The 15,595-nt window shown below is 51.2% G+C and overlaps 1 protein-coding gene across 2 annotated transcripts; it reads left to right on the top strand.

The window, feature by feature from the left end:
- Positions 1 to 5,121: 5,121 nt before the first annotated feature.
- CRYGN (crystallin gamma N) lies at positions 5,122 to 15,048 on the top strand. 2 transcript variants are annotated; one of them, XM_026095978.2, is made up of 4 exons: positions 5,122 to 6,155; positions 6,552 to 6,800; positions 8,084 to 8,229; positions 14,834 to 15,048. In XM_026095978.2, the coding sequence occupies exons 1-4, from the start codon at positions 6,135 to 6,137 to the stop codon at positions 14,967 to 14,969; spliced, it is 552 nt and encodes a 183-aa protein (XP_025951763.1). In that variant the 5' UTR covers positions 5,122 to 6,134; the 3' UTR covers positions 14,970 to 15,048. The 2 variants fall into 2 exon arrangements, with proteins under 2 accessions (XP_025951763.1, XP_064361789.1); XM_064505719.1 differs by lacking the exon at positions 5,122 to 6,155 and having other exon boundaries at positions 6,333 to 6,800.
- The last annotated feature ends 547 nt before the right edge of the window (positions 15,049 to 15,595 follow it).

Raw genomic sequence — 15,595 nt, 5'->3', positions numbered from 1 at the left:
GAGCTTGTGCTGCTACTTGGTACGGGCATTACAGGCTGCTGTGCCACCGGGGCTTGGTACCTCAATGCCACTAGGCAGGAACGTGCTGGAGACCAACCCGGTGTCCACACCCATGCTTGCTGGGTTTATATTGCTAATTAACAGTGCTTTGCTGTAACCTCCTGAAAAGGAGAGATCAACAGGTTCTAATTAGGCCTTATGTAATCAGTACTGCTCATCTTCAAAGCACTTTGGTAATACTGCCTAATCTTCACAGCCTCACCTAATAAGGTCAAAATTACTCCTTGTTTACTGCTGGGGAGAGGGAGAGCCTTTAAGCAGTTGGCCTTAACTCACCAAAGGCACAGAGTAAATGTGGTTAAAGTACGTCTAGGCGTTCTTGGCTTCTGGCTCTACCCTTCCTTTTTTGTAGATGTTGCGTTTCCCTATTGAAATCCTTCCTTTTTAAACAAAAGAAAACTGAAAGGGTTTCACCAGAAGCCCTGGGCTTTCTGGTGTTTTCCAGAAAGTCCTGTCTTAGTCTGCTTGTTCATCTGTCCCGACTTGTTGTGATGTGCAATGAGCTGCACTAGTGCTGATCCCTAGACAGAGTATTACTGAAACTAGGCTTTTGCATTTTTTTTTCAATATCTGCCTCTCTCATGCTGCTCATAAATACTTGACTAAGTCTCACTGGTTGGGCAGAGGAGGAAACTAGTTCTTCAGAGCACAGAAATGCCCCATTCTGTTTTCTGACTCCTCTGGTGGAGCTGATCTTGATTCATAGTGTCTTGCAGGGTTGTGGGTTTTTTTTGGGGGGGGGGTCTTTTTATTCTGATATTACTAATGAAACTCGTTAACTAGCTTGAAACAGTTCTGAAACTTTACTGAAAAATTCTACCGGCTCCTCCTCTGAAGAGCTGTGCTTCCACTTAGATCTTTTTCTCTCTTTCTCTCTTTCTCTTGTGACAGACTGACCATTCTTGCCTTATTACTTTGCTTAGAAGATGAGATTTTTCCTGCTGCCTCTTTACCAGAGGAAAGCTTCACGTTGGAAGAGACAGCTGGAAGAGCACACTATCTAAGCTAGCATTTTGAGGGACATGGGAGACAGATGCTTAAAGGGAAGTGGAAGGAGCAGGAGAATACTCAACCCTTTCCCTTCCTTTCCACTGTCATGTTGTCTTTGTTTCCCTTGTTGGAACTGACTCTCAGGACCTCTTCAGAGGGCTAGTGCTCATCTAGCACAAGAATTTCCCTACCTGTAGAAAGTCAGGTATGATGTGTGCCTGGCCTCAAACTCAGGGTGCCTTGCTTTAAATCAGGAATGAATGAAATCAGCCTAACAAGTCAGCATCAGCTCTTCTCGGTTTTACCAGCATCACCCATTTTATAGAAGAGAGAGGTGTCCAACCTGCACTTTCAGAAACCAAGTGTGCTGGCTTCCACTACAAGGCTTGAGACTAGGATCCCGCTTGCTGTCTTTTCTGTCGGTTTTTCAATTCTGCCTCTTTAGGCAAAATTTGCTGGGGAGCTCCTCTCTCCTTCCCTCTCTCTTCCATCCTTGGCAAGCCTGGAGATCCTGCTATGAAACTCTTCCTCCCGGGCGCTTCTGGGAGCAGAGCTAGCTGAAGGAGGGGCTAGGACCAGGACTTCTGGCAGCTACTGATTCCACAGTGAGGGGCTATTTCTCCTAGCAGGAACCTGGCCAGATGTGCACCACAGATCTGTTACAGGGTTTCATAAAGCATTTGGAGGTCTTTCCAAGTCCATTTTCCACGTGGGGCACTGCAAAGTGTTGCATAGCACAGTGCGTGCGGTGGACGTGGTACAGTATAGCCACCTGTCGTGGAGATGTGCTCCAAGTGACCACCAGCAGCTGCTTTGGCTTTGTACTTCTGCAATGAAGACAGTGCCCAGTTGTGTAACTTGTGAAGTCATGTGCGCAGCGTGGTCATAAAAATATTCCCTGGCAGCCGATCCTCATTTCCCAGCAAGGAGCAGGCAATGTGCTGCCGGTGAGGGGGTCGTGCTGCCTCTCTCTTCTGTGTTTGAATGGTGTGCAGAGATGTTTTGTGTTTGCTATCCCCACCCTTCCCAGCAGCTCCGGGAGGCAGGACATGGAGGTTCGCTTGTTGGGAATGGGTTACTCATCCGCAGAAATGAACGCTTTGGCAGCTGGGAAGAAGTGGGCTAGGTTTTAATCAAGTAATGTGGTTTTAAAATAGAAACTCAACTTTGAGTCATGTAGTTCCTCCCTCTGAGGTGTCTCATGCTCTCAAGTAGCCCACAAGATGCTCTAGTTTCCTTCAGCAGTGAGCCGAAAAAACTCACTAGCCGCCTGCATCACAAATCGTTCCAGGTGAGTGTAAATTGCTGGAAGGAGTTGCTAGGCCTGGGGCTGGTAGGATACACCCATGTGATCTTAAACACTTCCGAAAGCATGTTTTTTAATATGTATTTTCTCTTTCTAGTAATGCCTGAGATGTCATTGCTGCAACAGGATGATCTAAAAGGGAATCCCATCTCCTGTTTTCAGTAAGCACATGCTTATTGAAGCTTATTATTATTGATGCTCATTATTCTACAGATGCTTATTATTCAGTAAACAGATGCTGAGAATTGTAGGAAGGAAAGGGACTGCAGTAACCTTTATAAAGTGAGTGCTAGGGGTTGTTCCACATCTCGTCAGCTAGAAGTGTTTCTCACTAAGGTGAGTGAAAAAATCCCTTTTTTCAAGCTAGATGGCCTTTCAGAAGCACTGGGATGTGGATGCTCTTTGTGCCTGTCCTTTTGTGAATCGTAAAGGCTCTGCTAGAAGCTGGAGCGTGGCCCTTTGAGTGAGGGCAATGTTAACTCCTTGGCTATTGCTCACTTAATTATTATTTGCATGTAGTTGTGCTGACGCTATTAGGTGCCTCTGAGCAGAGAGAGCATAACGTGGCGCTAGGAAACGTTCCTGTTTGTGTTAGCAAGGTCATTCCTGAAGATTGACCTGCAGGAGCCACGTGCCGCTCTCTTGAGGAAATCTCTGTGTCAGAGAAGGAGCAAGTCTGGCTTCCTCCTACCGTGACTCCGGTATTTCGGCGGTATCCTGCTGCTGGCACCACCCAACGCTGCAGATCTCCGCTGTCTGCTGCAACGTGGGGCTGCAGGCCAGGGGTGGCTGCCGGCGGCTGCGGAGCTGCAGAGAGGAGTCGCCCGGCGTAAATCCTACGTCATGCGCTCTAGAAATATGCCGCGGTGTCTCACGGCTGCGTTTTGAGGACTGGATGTATATATGCTGACATAACCTTGCTCACAACCTGTCAGACCTCCGGCATCTCCCTGCACTCGCCAGTGCGGCATTTTTCCACTACATTAAGATAATAAACAGGTGAGGCTGAATGTTACCAGCATAAAAAAACCCCAACCACTTAAAAAAAACCAACACCGAGGACCTGAAACAAGAATCGTGGCCGTCTTACAGATGTTAACTACTCCTTTCACCCCACAAAAGACGCTGGTTGCTCTTCTGAAAAACCAGAACTACCTCAATTGAATTGCCCTGAAATGAAACGGTTTCACAGCTTTCGCAATCTGAGCATGCTCAGAAAGAAAAATACCATTTTGGTCAAATGGGAGGTTTTGTTTTGACTTTGAACGTTAAGGGTTTTCTAAACACAACAGAGGAAGATCTCAAAACGTTCCAAAGGCTAAGCTTGGCTAAGTGAAAGTTGAGACTTTTTTTGCAGAGCTGCTCCCTCGGCTTCGAGGGCAGGGGCACGCGAGCCAGCAGCCTCTTGTCCCTGGTGGTCATTGGGAAGGACGAGGTCCGAGCACCCTACGCCGCTCCGAAACCAGCTCAGTGCAGCTCAGACCGCTGGTTTGCCCTCTTGCATTGGCAACCTTTGCATCCTTTGGAAGGAATTAAGGGGTTTCCTCTGAGATCTGGGATTTGCAGCTCTTCCATGTTCTTTTTCCCTTTCTTTACAGCTTTTCCCAACGGCAACTCTAGCACTGCTGTGCATCTTCAGCACAGGTTCTCAAAGAAATAAGAATAATGTTGTTGCACCTGCTTTCTGTCTCTCCTTGAATAGCTTTCGAACCGGCTGGGCAGCAGTCTCAGGAACGTCAAGTTCCTGCGGACGTGATTAAAGCTGGCACCGTGTGAGAGGCAGGAAAAATCCCGTCGCGGCCCAGAGCCGCAGGAAACAGGCTTTAGCGGTTCCACAGCTGCAGAAACCTCCTTGTGCTGCAGGAACATTCGGCTCCCTTGATGTTTTAAGGTGACTTTGGGTTGAGCGTTACGCTTCTCCTCTCCCCACGCAGCGCTTCTGATGCCAAATATGGAGAGACCCCACGCACGGCGCTGGGCCCAACCGCCAGCGGTGGTGTCACCTCGATGCTGCCCAACCTGCAAGAGGGACGCGTCTTCTCCTGCCCCTCCGGAGCACGAGGTGACTTTGCCCATCATGGTGCCACCTGCGAAAGTCCCTGGGCGCCCAGGGCTGCAGCGTGGGAGCCACCGTGGATCGGCCCCGTCCTGCCCACGTGCACGCGACCTGCTGTTGACCAAAGGACACTGGTTGCCATCGCGTTGCTCCTCCAAAGGCGAATTTCAATATGTTATTACTTTTCTTGCACCATCCGGTGACTGAATTAGCATCTAGAAGATAACACTAGCGTTTCGATGATTTTTCTTTTATTAGATTAGGTTTTTCTTCAGGATTTCCTGCTTCCCATGAGAAGGTTTGCGTGTAACTTGCGTTTCCGGCGTCTTTTCCGTGATGGCGAGGCAGGTTTTCCCGGGCCAGTCCGAGGCTGTACCCATCCGCATTTCTTTTTCCACCCGCCACCTCCCTCCTCCAGCGAATCCAGGTAAAAGCAGTGTCTTCCGCCTCAGCCTACGTGCGCCTGCACACGCGGTTGCTAACTTCTGCATCTTCATCGAAAGGGTGGTGCGTGTTTAATCTTCAGTAATTACTTCCTTTCTTCGCGGGCGCTCTTTAATCTTAAAATGAAGCGGGAGCAGGGCGCGAGGCTCTTCCAGCCCTCTGCAATAGTGGAACTGAATTAAAACCACCTCCCCTAAGCACGGCAAGGGTGTAACGTGTCTGATGCGTGTTGCGCCTGGCAGGTCCGCGCTGCCCTGGCGCCTGGGGAGAGCGTGGTCTGGCCGCCCCGGGGCCACGGTGAGGGGCTCAGCCAGCTGCCAACAATTGCCTTTACCCCTTCCCAGAGTGGCTTGTTGGTGCGAACCGGTGGGGTTCGTGGCCCGGGGCTTTCCCTTGCTATTTGACCCAAGAGCAAGGCAGTTAAAGCCTCTGGATGCTTTTACGATATGGGGAAGAGTAGTACAAAGCAACGTTTCCGCGAGCTGGCGTTTCAGATGGCAGCCTGTGAAGGCCTACGGCAGCAAAACTAAACGGGAAATACTACTTTATGGCCAGCATAGCTCAAAAATCCCTCTACTCCTGAGTTATGTGTGTGTCGGTGCTTCAGCGCCGCAGGATCGGAGCATTCATAGAAATGGCAATAATGAATAACCCCGTTGAGGTTTCAAGCCCAACCTTGGCACCTCAGTCCTTGGCTTTCGGAGGTGCCACTTAAACAAGTGCGAAGGTTGGACAAGAAGCCGTGTCCCGGACGGACGGATGGACGGGGCGCAACGCGCTATCGTTACGGAGCCTTCCCAGGGCTTTGCTTTCGGCTGCCACGCTTCAACAGGGGGGAGTCAGCTGGGGAAAACCAGCGGTCTTCTAGCAAAGGGGAGCAAAGCAAACGCAGAGAAATCAGAAAAGAGCCACACCTTGTGCCGCGGCCTGTTTCTTGTTTTCTTGTTGTCCTTTTATTTTATTTTCTTAAAAAAAGGAAAGAAAAAGAAGTCCTTCAAAAGGAGCAGCAAATGTGCACCGCTCATCGCCCAAAGCGCTGCCAAGCAAATCTTTTGTTAAATCGCCTGCCCTAAATCAAAACCCCCGACTCAGCAGGCCCCACGACCCGAAATTCTGCCTGCGCAGCACGGCCGCTCAAAGCCCCCTGCTCCTGCCGCATTGTCGGAAAGCCCTCGCGCTCCCAGCCCGGCTCCCACGCCGGTATATAGCGGGGTGTCGCCGTCGCTGCAGATCGCAGTCCGGGTTTGGCTTTTGGTTTTGGAGCGCAGCCAGCAGCAAATGTCTCAATATTCAGGAAAAGTAAGTAAAAACCCAACGGCTTAGCTTTTGGCACGGGGCCGGAGCTTTTGCTAGGTTGGAGGAGCAGGTTAGAGCAGCTCCGTGTCGGGTGGTGCGGAGGTGATGGGGCTGGAAGCGGGGAGGCGAGGGGAGGATGCAGCAAAAGGAGCCGTGTTTTGCGCGTGGACTGTCCTGGTTAAACGTGGTTAATCAGCACTGGTTTCAAGTGAGGCTTCCTCAGGGCTGTGAGGAGCATGGTAAACGCGGGATGCACTGCGGTTCTCAGAAAGACAAGTACCGTTGCCAGAAAAGATAGCAGGGTTGGGCGCGTGTTGCTCTTGCAACCCCCGGTTCATCGGCTTGCTCGAAATGAGTGTCCCGCCTCACCTGGGGGGCCGTTCTCCTTCCTCGCTCCAGATCGCTTTCTACGAGGGCAAATGCTTCAGCGGCAGAAAGCTGGAGGTCTGCGGGGCCTGCGAGAGCTTCCAGGCGCGCGGCTTCCCCAGCCGGGTCAACTCCATCTGCGTCCGGAGCGGCGCCTGGCTCTGCTTCGACCACGCCGGCTTCCGCGGGCGGCAGTACGTGCTGGAGCACGGGGACTACCCCGACTTCCGCCGCTGGAACGGCCACAGCGACCACCTGGGCTCCTGCCGCCCCGTCGGGATGGTGAGTGACGGCGGTCGGCTGTCCCGAGCCCTTTCGCCGCCCGGGGCCCGGTGGGAAGGTCTCCGCGGGCCGCAGAGCGGAGTCGCGGGTTTCCGGCCGAGGCGTCGCGCGCCTTGCGTTTCTCACGGGAGCTGCTAGGAAACGCTGCCGGGGGAATTAAGGTGGAGGCTCTCCGTCCGAAGCAAACCTCAGCGGCGGCAGCCCGGCCTCCCCGCACGCTCCCCAGATCCATCAGGATGCCCCGACCCGTGGGGCGGCTGCAGCACCTCCCGCAAATCTTACCTGAAATCCCTGCTATTGCCAAAACTGAGTAATCTAGGACTAAAATTTTGCCCCGGACCGGGTGCCTTCCTCTTAACAGGCTAATGAAGCTTTCGATGAACACTGCTCGGAGGAGGGTTTAACTGGGAAAATCAAAAAGCAGCAAGGAAAAATTCATCTGCTTTGGTTCTCCCCACGTGCTTCCCACGTCGCCGGTGTGGGCACCCTCCGGGCGCCTGCACGCGGCTCAGCTGAAACCCCCTTAGGTGCTCTTTGAATTCTGCCTCAAAAGATCCTTGCCGCGAGCTCTGTCCCGCCGGAGCAGCCGGAGGAATTCACCCCGCGTCACCCCAAGGGCTTGCGTGGCCGCGGCTCTGGGAACGCTGCTTCTTCTCTATTTTTTTCCCATAAAGAAAAGCACAGCAGTGCGTGTAGGCAACCGCAGATATGAGCGGAACTGGAGGCCGTGTCAATTAGTTCAGGGAAATATTCTAATATTTTTGCAGATTTTGGATTTTTTTTTTTCCACTGTGTCTGTATTTTCTCGACTTTCACTCATGCAAGGAGCCAGCGCTCTCCGTGGGGCATTTTGGCTTCGGGGTTGCGTGAGTGGGGCAAGAGCAGGGGAGGCATCGGAGGTGTTTTGTGAAGCGTGTTTTTGCAAAGGACGTTTGTCCTCTGGCGGGGAGGGGGGGGGACACGTTACAGAGAAGAGAGGGGGATTGTGTGACCGAGCGCGCGACGCGTCCCGTGAGCAGCCCGTTTGCATGTGAAAAGCAGCCGCGGAAAGGTGTGGACGTTTGCAGAGATGAGCGCTTTCTGGGTGCCTGTTTCGTCCGGTGGTGTGGTTCGCTGGGAGGCGGCAAGACGTTGCGTGTGCTCCGTGCGTTGGCACCGTTACTGTCGGGCTGGTTTTCGCATTTCCATTATAAAATACCCTTGCATCTTCTCCTTTGTCTTGCAAAAGCTGGGGAAATAATTTGATGCATTTTTTTGGTTTCCTCAAATCCCTTTGTCCCCAGCACGGAGAGCATTACAGAATCGAAATCTTTGAGGGGAACCGTTTCAGCGGTCGCAGCCTGGAGCTCACCGAAGATTGCTCCTTCCTGCAAGGACGAGGCTGGGACCAGAACTACGTCAACGCCATCAAAGTGTACGGCGACGGCGCGTAAGTAGCCGCCTCCGTGCAGGAACGCGGTTGCAGCGCGGGCTCCCTTCCCCGCGCGCCCTCCTTATCGCCCGTCCAAGGAGACGCGAAGAAACGGATGTCATGGGAAATCCTGTCGATGTCAGTGGGGACTTGGAGCAAGCCTAAAAATGCTAATTAAGCATATGGTTTTGAAAGATGTTTTTTGGTGCCTCAGATGCTGAGTGCCAAACAAGAGCTACTTCAGAGGGGCACAATTTCCAGAGGGTGACAGCTCAGCACGAACTACAAGAGCTCTGAGACACCTTGTTTAGGTGTGTGAAATGAGGCACCTAAAAGCACTCTTCTCTTTTCCTTTTTCCTTCTTTCTTCGTTTCTTTTTTTTAAATTTTCCATGCATGTTTCCAGACACCTCCTCAAAATCTCCCCAGAGGCTCCCGGCTGGGCCTGGGGAACCATCCCTGCCTGTTGGGGAAGGCGGGCAGCTCGGAGCCGCGCAGCCCATGACTTTTGCTTTTTAAGTGGCATCTCCAAGGCTTGCTGCGACACTAGAAACATCCTCCCCTCTCCTGACAGTTAGAATTAGGCAGCAGCATCTCACCTCAAAATTAAACTATGTCTCAGAGAGACAGTGGCAGCTTCCAGTTCAGCAGTAGTGGATTCAGCGGAGCAAGCGGCTGTTTGGATTCCTGATCCTGAGTTTGGTGAGGGACCATCAGTGTTTGATAACTCCTGATCAAAATAGTTGCATACGCGAGTCTCTGGCGCAGCAGGTCCCAAATCAGGGATCTCCAACCCCCATGGGGTCATATGAGGAGTAGCTCAAAAGTCAAAACTCTCCATGGAGATGTGGAGCTCTTTGTTCCCCAAATCTGGCCCAGATTAGTGTGGAGAGGCTACAGCTGATGGCCAGCACGGATGAAGTTGGCAGCGTCTCTCCAGCCTCTGGCAGTCACGGTGTTTGCATGGCAAAGCCAGTTCCTCTTGGGAGAGGACCTTTGCTCAAAACGAGCTGTCCTGGAAACGGGGCCACCTCCCCACAGGCGTGGGGATGGGTCCAGGCTGGGAGAGCAGTGAGGGAAAGGGGGAAAAGAGGAGGGAGAGGAGCGAGAGCGTAGGTGCCCTGCGAGCGCTGCGACGCTTCTCTGCCAGTCTCGAGGGGGCTGGAGGTGGTGCATCTCAGGAGCACCCGATTTATGATACTGGGCACTTTCTGCCCACAGTGGTTTTTCTCCAGACTAGGAAAAGTCTGCAGCGTTTTGAGACCGTAACATCCTGACAGCAAGCCGCATGAAGGATCCCTTCTAATTCAACCAAAAAGCTCTCCACTTCCAAAAAAAATAGGCTTTAGGCTCAGGCAGTGCTACTTCATTAAAACCTAAGCTAGCGAGCAGAGCGACTAGCTCCAGAAGGAAGCGACGGCCGGCTCGCGGGCGTCCACCGGGGACCCCGTTAGTGATGTTTGGATGCAGTGATGTGGAAGGCGTTTGGATACTGGAGGAGGACCAGCAACATAAAGCCAAGAGAGACTCTGTGAGTACTTTGACAAGAGTTTTAGACCAATTATTTACTACGTGTCCCTGTAGTAGAGACTGGAACTTGAGAAATTGGGATGTTATCCAGAAACTTTCAAGCACTTAAACTTTTCGAATTGATTTTTCTCCCCCGCCCCCTGCCAAGTCCATAAGGGCCGCAAAGCTTGCTTTCCCTCGTACATGAGTCTAGACTGTTTGCCTGCTTATGCTGTCATTAAATGACTTCTCAAAGGCTTGAAGTAGCTTTGAGAAAGCAAGAAAAATACTGGGACTGTGGCGTAGTTACATTTGGACCCTGAAAAGACAGTCACGGTGTAGGGTCTGTAAATGTCATTAACCTGCAGTTTGGTGTGGAGGGTCCCGCTGGCGGAGGTACTGCCGCGGAGGTGAGACTAGGCAGGGAGAGGGATGGGAAGAGCCGACCCAGCGGAGGCACGAGGGCATTGAGAGGGCCTGAGAGGTGGGAGGAGGTAACGGGTTAACCCCAGCCCTCAGCCTGGTCTTGTTTTCCCCGGCTGAATGGAGGAATCGATGTTTTTCTGCAAGATGCACCTTGCGAGGAGAAGAGCTCAGCATGGGGTGGGGCGTTTATATCCCCTGCTCCGGCGGGCAGCTGGCACGGGGGCACGCGGCCCTCTCCCCCAGCCCTGCGGCAGCACTTCTCTCTCTTTGCAAGAAACACAGGATGGGACGTGTCCCACGGCTGTGTAAGCCCAGGCCACCTCAGAGGACATGTCCTCCCAGACCTGTCCTCAACCGTTTGGGGAGCGGAGGAGGCAGGGATCACGGGAGAGGAGAGGAGCGTCAGCCACGGACTGTTTCCAGCATCTCCCCAGGCACTTGCTGGCAGAGAGCCGGCATTGAAATTGTGTCAGTTTTATTTGGTGAGCGCTAAAAGCAGATGTGAAGCAGGCTGACCCGCTTTGCTCCTGTCCTGCCCACTTCTAGCAGTGCCCAAGTCTCACCCTGCGTCAGTCTGAGATCGTTGCTAGCTTGTATAACGCTGTGCAATTTTCTGCAGATCCATGTATCTCCAACCACTCCCTGGAGGTGGGAAAAATCACCTTATTCCAAATTTTTAAAAAGCACAAAGGTGAGATGTGCCTGATAAACCCAGGGGAGGAAACAGACCCTAATCAGATGCTCTTTCCCTGTCCTTTAGGCCAAGCTGCTCCCATGGAGACCGAGGGGTTCTGTTATCCCCATCTGTGATTTTTCCCAATTGCTCCCCTAATTCCCCCTACATGATGTCCGTTGGACACAGAAATATTCCCTTCCTCTCCAAAATCTCTATATGATGTCACGTGCCACTAAACAGCTGCTGCCCACACTACCAGCAGTGGCTGGGTCTGTGGGAAGTGATGCCGGACCGGCTGGAGACATGTTCCCGGAGAGAAACGTCTGCCACCTCCACTGCGCGCCTCGGGGCTGAGGGTGTCCGGCACCCTCCCCGCTGCGCGTTCGGGGATCGGGAGCGCTCCCCCATACATACAAGTGGTGATGACTGAGCTGTTAAGACAGCGCTGGAAATGAGAGCTATTTCCTCGCAGTTTCTGAGATGTTGCTGCCTACTTCAAAGCTGTTGCAGTTTGTGGGGAAAGGAGCTTTGCTGTTGGCATCCCCATTCCCACCAGCAGTGTCTGCTCTGGTATCGTAAATGATATAATCTGGCTTTATGAGAGAACATGTGCTGCTTCTCCTCTTTGAAGGCTCAGTCACTCACAAAAGATGGTTTAGAAATAATAACTTTATAAAGCCAATTATTTTTTTACAGTCTGGGAGAGAATACCCAATAAAAAGATTTTCTAAACTACAGCAGCATGACTTGAGGGAACCAAATCAAACATTTGTTCTGCTGAAGTATTTGAGTGTATTAGCGTTCGGTAGAGATCTTGCAGTCAGGCTAGGAAATTTCAGAGTGGGGAGTCAGACGTCGCTGCTTCGTCACCACTGGCACCTGCTGGCCATGGCACCCATCAAAGAGTTCTTTTGTGGCGATTTGGTGTATTTGAACAACTATGAAATCACATTGTTTGGCTAAAATGGAACCTGTAGCACTGCCCTGCTTAAGTGGTAACCTGCTTTGAGATTCTCTCGTAGATCCAGCCCATCGGCTGGTTTTTGAGCAAGACAGGATGCTTTTCCGGTAGAGATGGTGTAGCCCCGTGAAGATTATTGGTTTCTTCATGACACTTGAAATTCTCAGGTCTGTGGTATACGTGTGGATAAAACGGGTGATACAACAGTCCTTTCTAGCATGAAAATCCAAGCTATGGAATCTGCTGTAAACGTCCCATTGACTTCAGCGTAGTTGAATGTTCATACTGGTAATGAATTAGGCCCAGCATCCTTCTGCAAAGATGGGCTGAATTTTGTTAGGGAAGCACTTTCAGAGGAAAGGAGTCCGTTCACACCCAAGCTGGCCTGCGTGCGTTCCTCTGTTCCCCATCTCCTCTGCACTTCTTTCTGTCTCTTCCCCTTGTGACAAAAACACCCTCTTTATGGAGCAGCTACAGAACGGAGAGTGGGATTTATTTCAGTGGGAGTCTTTGCTAGTTTTTCAGTGTGAGCAGCTAGTTTTGGCTTATAGGGCCTGGGCTGGTTTCATGCAAGTTTTATTCCAGTGTCCTCTGGGTTTATGTGTTAATGAAAGACAGCAAAGAGATTTTTGAGGGTTGTTTGCTATGTGCCTGAATCAGCGGAACCATGCTGGCTTGAGGACTGGATTGTCTTTTTTCTGGGCTCCTGACTATCTTGATTTCCTCTGTTGCTGATGGTCTCAGAGAATGTAAATTTTAAGAAATAAAGGAGCAGCTAAATAAGCCATATAAGTCTTCACTCATCACCATGTGCTGCCAATATGCTTCAATCCTTTCTGCTATTCTGTTTTTCCTTTTTTTGCAGCCTTCTCCTAAGCAGAGGGACAAACCAGTGGGCTCTTATCACCAGACCAGTTTGTGTAATCTCCTTCCATTTACCCCAGAGGCCTGTCTGGTTCCCACCATGCAGCAACATGGTCATGAGTCAAGCGCCTCGAGAGAAACACAGAGGTCCTGAGAAGGACACGGCTATGATGGGCTGCTCTACCCCCAAGCACTGTTCCCCTGGGTCCATGAGCTGTCGAAAGATGCCCTAGAGCAGAGCAGAGCTGGAAGAACTCCCCTGTCCTGTTGGGCCACTAACGTCCTGTGTCCGTAAGACGAACATGCCTGGACTACCACCATGTAGTACTGTCACTAATGCTGGGTATCCTGAGCAGACGGGAGTGAATGGCAGGTGCAGAAAATAGGCAACAGCTCTTTTCAGGAGTGCTTGAGGGACAGATGGTGAGCTGATGGAGCAGAGAGGCCCGTGGTTATGCAAAAATATAGAGAGGGATGGAGGCAGAAGAAGAAAGTCATGAGTGCCTTATGAACAAGGCTAGGTGGATTCTAAAGAAGCAGGATAATTTTGTAACTTGTTCTTAATTAAACTGAAGAGCTTACCACCCCCTCTGACAGTCATAGCAGGATATGCGAGGAAGGACATTTCTGCAGGGCAACCTGCCATTACGCCCACATGAGCACTGGGCAGCCTTCATGCGCTGGAAAATGAGTTTCAAAGGAAAGTCTGAGGAAACTTTGTAATTCTGGTCAGAGTATAAATTGATTGCAAAAAGTGCCAAAGAGTGAACTTGTTTGTTTGGCTAAGGCCAAGGCTAAGGATTCAAATGTCTTGGCCAAGCACACTTCAGTGATGCTGCTTGATTGTAGAAAGGGGTTGTGGAAGCACAGGCAGCATGATGGAGTGGGATACTATACGGCTGTGCACCCAGCGTGCCAGCTGTATTGGTGCTGCACAAGGCAGATGGGAGAAGGGCCCACCACAGCCCAACCCGGTGTCCTCTCAGGAACAGAGGATAGATCTAAGTACATCCAGGAATCTGTAGAGCAGCTCAATTAAATGCCCTAACACTTTGCATTTTCTTTATAATGCCCATGGATGGCTTGATTTACAACTTCTCTCCTAGGGCTGCAGCTTTTTGCCCTGGGTCAGTCTCAGATGAGTTTGTCCGTTATTGTTTCACTTCTAAGGCTAAGCAGTCTTTGCCCTGTCCAGTACTTACCTGGGTTTCTCCTTGGGAATTCCACATACGTTAGGTCCCAACCAAGATGTCATAGCTGATAGACTACTGAAATGAAATGATTTTGAAGATTTCACTTGTGTTCCACTGTCTTTGCTGAGCCAACAGGTGGGACAAACAGCAGGGGTCCTTTTAAATTTACCTGTGATCTTGGAAAGAGAAGAACAAGGTAGAGATGAGAATTTCAGCAGTGATGGGGTGGAAACTGGGGTGTAACACTATCAGAGCAACGGCATAATTTGGTTAACTGGCATGGGAGATTTAAATAAAGGAAAGAGATGAAAGTTGTGGCCACATTAAGATCACAGAATGGTGCAAACTGGAGGAACGAAGGGAGGAAAGAGCAGCAAAGTTTGTCCCTCTTGGCCACCAGAATTGCTGCTGCCTTGGAGACCTTCAAATGGAGAAGGATATGTTAAAGAAACTGGTCAAGCTAGCTAAAGAAGTCAGGCATGCCAAAGTCAACAAGGGTGTTGACTGATGCAGCTATTTGACTATACTCCAAGGGAAAGTGGTAGTTAACTCTGGAGGTAGAGATTAAGTGAAGAAAACAGAGCCAAAACCTGATCTCTGTTGGAAAACATCAAAGCGAGGCAATTGAGAATTACTAGCAAAGAGAGAAATTATTAAATATGGCTATAGAGGACTAAAATTCCCATTATCGGAAGGAGGTAAAATGGATTTCAGCTGTTGCAGCAAGGATATTTCTCCTTACAGTCCAGAATGGATTTACCAAGGGAGCTAAGAGGACTTGTGTCCTTCATTTGCACCGTCGAGCACTCTGCGTGTGTTTGTTTTACACGGTGAAGCCGCAGCTGGGTAACCTGCTCAGCGCGATCACGACTCGCTCCACTCTTGCCGTAAATGGACTGTTCCTACAGCAGCATGAAGGGGGGGGTCCCTGGTCGTGGGGGAGTCCCTGGTCGTGGAGGGCTGCCTGAGTCACTGAAGCCTCCTTTGTGTTCAGGTGGGTGCTGTACGAGAAGCCCAACTACCGAGGCCGTACGTACATGGTGGAGCGGGGAGAGTTCAGCAGCTGCCACGAGTGGCAGGCGCAGAGGCCAAACATCCAGTCCCTCAGAAGAGTCATCAACTACTTCTAGCGGGGCGTTCGTCGCACCGGTGGTGCCCTGCTGCAAGCCGGGGGCTCTCCTCCCTTCCCGCTTGCTGCTGACATCTGGAATAAATTCTTAAACACCATCTTTGGGCTCTAAGTATTTTTTTCCCCCTCACTTGCCTGACTCCAAGGGGACTTGCAACCTTTGTTAGCTTGATTTGCACACTGTGATTCTACTTTTTTATCATGCAGTAATTTGTAAGGAGGACGGAGGGGTGACGTGACAGACCTCCTCCCAGCAGGACACCAGAAGTGGCGGGGACAAGCAGCCCCAGGACACCTCCCCGTGCCCCCTTGCTGTGGTTCTGCTCTGGCACGTGTGTGCGCTGCCTCTCAGTGCCTGGAGCGGGGTCACGCTACCGCACGCGCGTTGCGAGCGCACAGCACTCGGAGGAGTGGGTGCCTGCTCCTGCCGTGTGAGGACACACGCGAGTCTCGTGTCAGCGTTCGACCCGCTCGCGGGGGCTGTCTGAGCGTGACGGGCTGGTGCTGATGCAAACGTGATAGAAATCATTGTGCGGCTTCATCTTGACTGAGTTTGACCCTAGATTGGGCACATCTTGACAAAATATACTGAAAAAATTCCCCGCAGGCACAAAGCTGGAGCAATCT

Source organism: Dromaius novaehollandiae, chromosome 2, assembly GCF_036370855.1.
Source record: "Dromaius novaehollandiae isolate bDroNov1 chromosome 2, bDroNov1.hap1, whole genome shotgun sequence".
In the NCBI taxonomy this organism is placed as follows: domain Eukaryota; kingdom Metazoa; phylum Chordata; class Aves; order Casuariiformes; family Dromaiidae; genus Dromaius; species Dromaius novaehollandiae.
The sequence above is the reverse complement of the archived record's forward strand: the minus strand, read 5'-3'. Positions and strand labels throughout refer to the sequence as shown.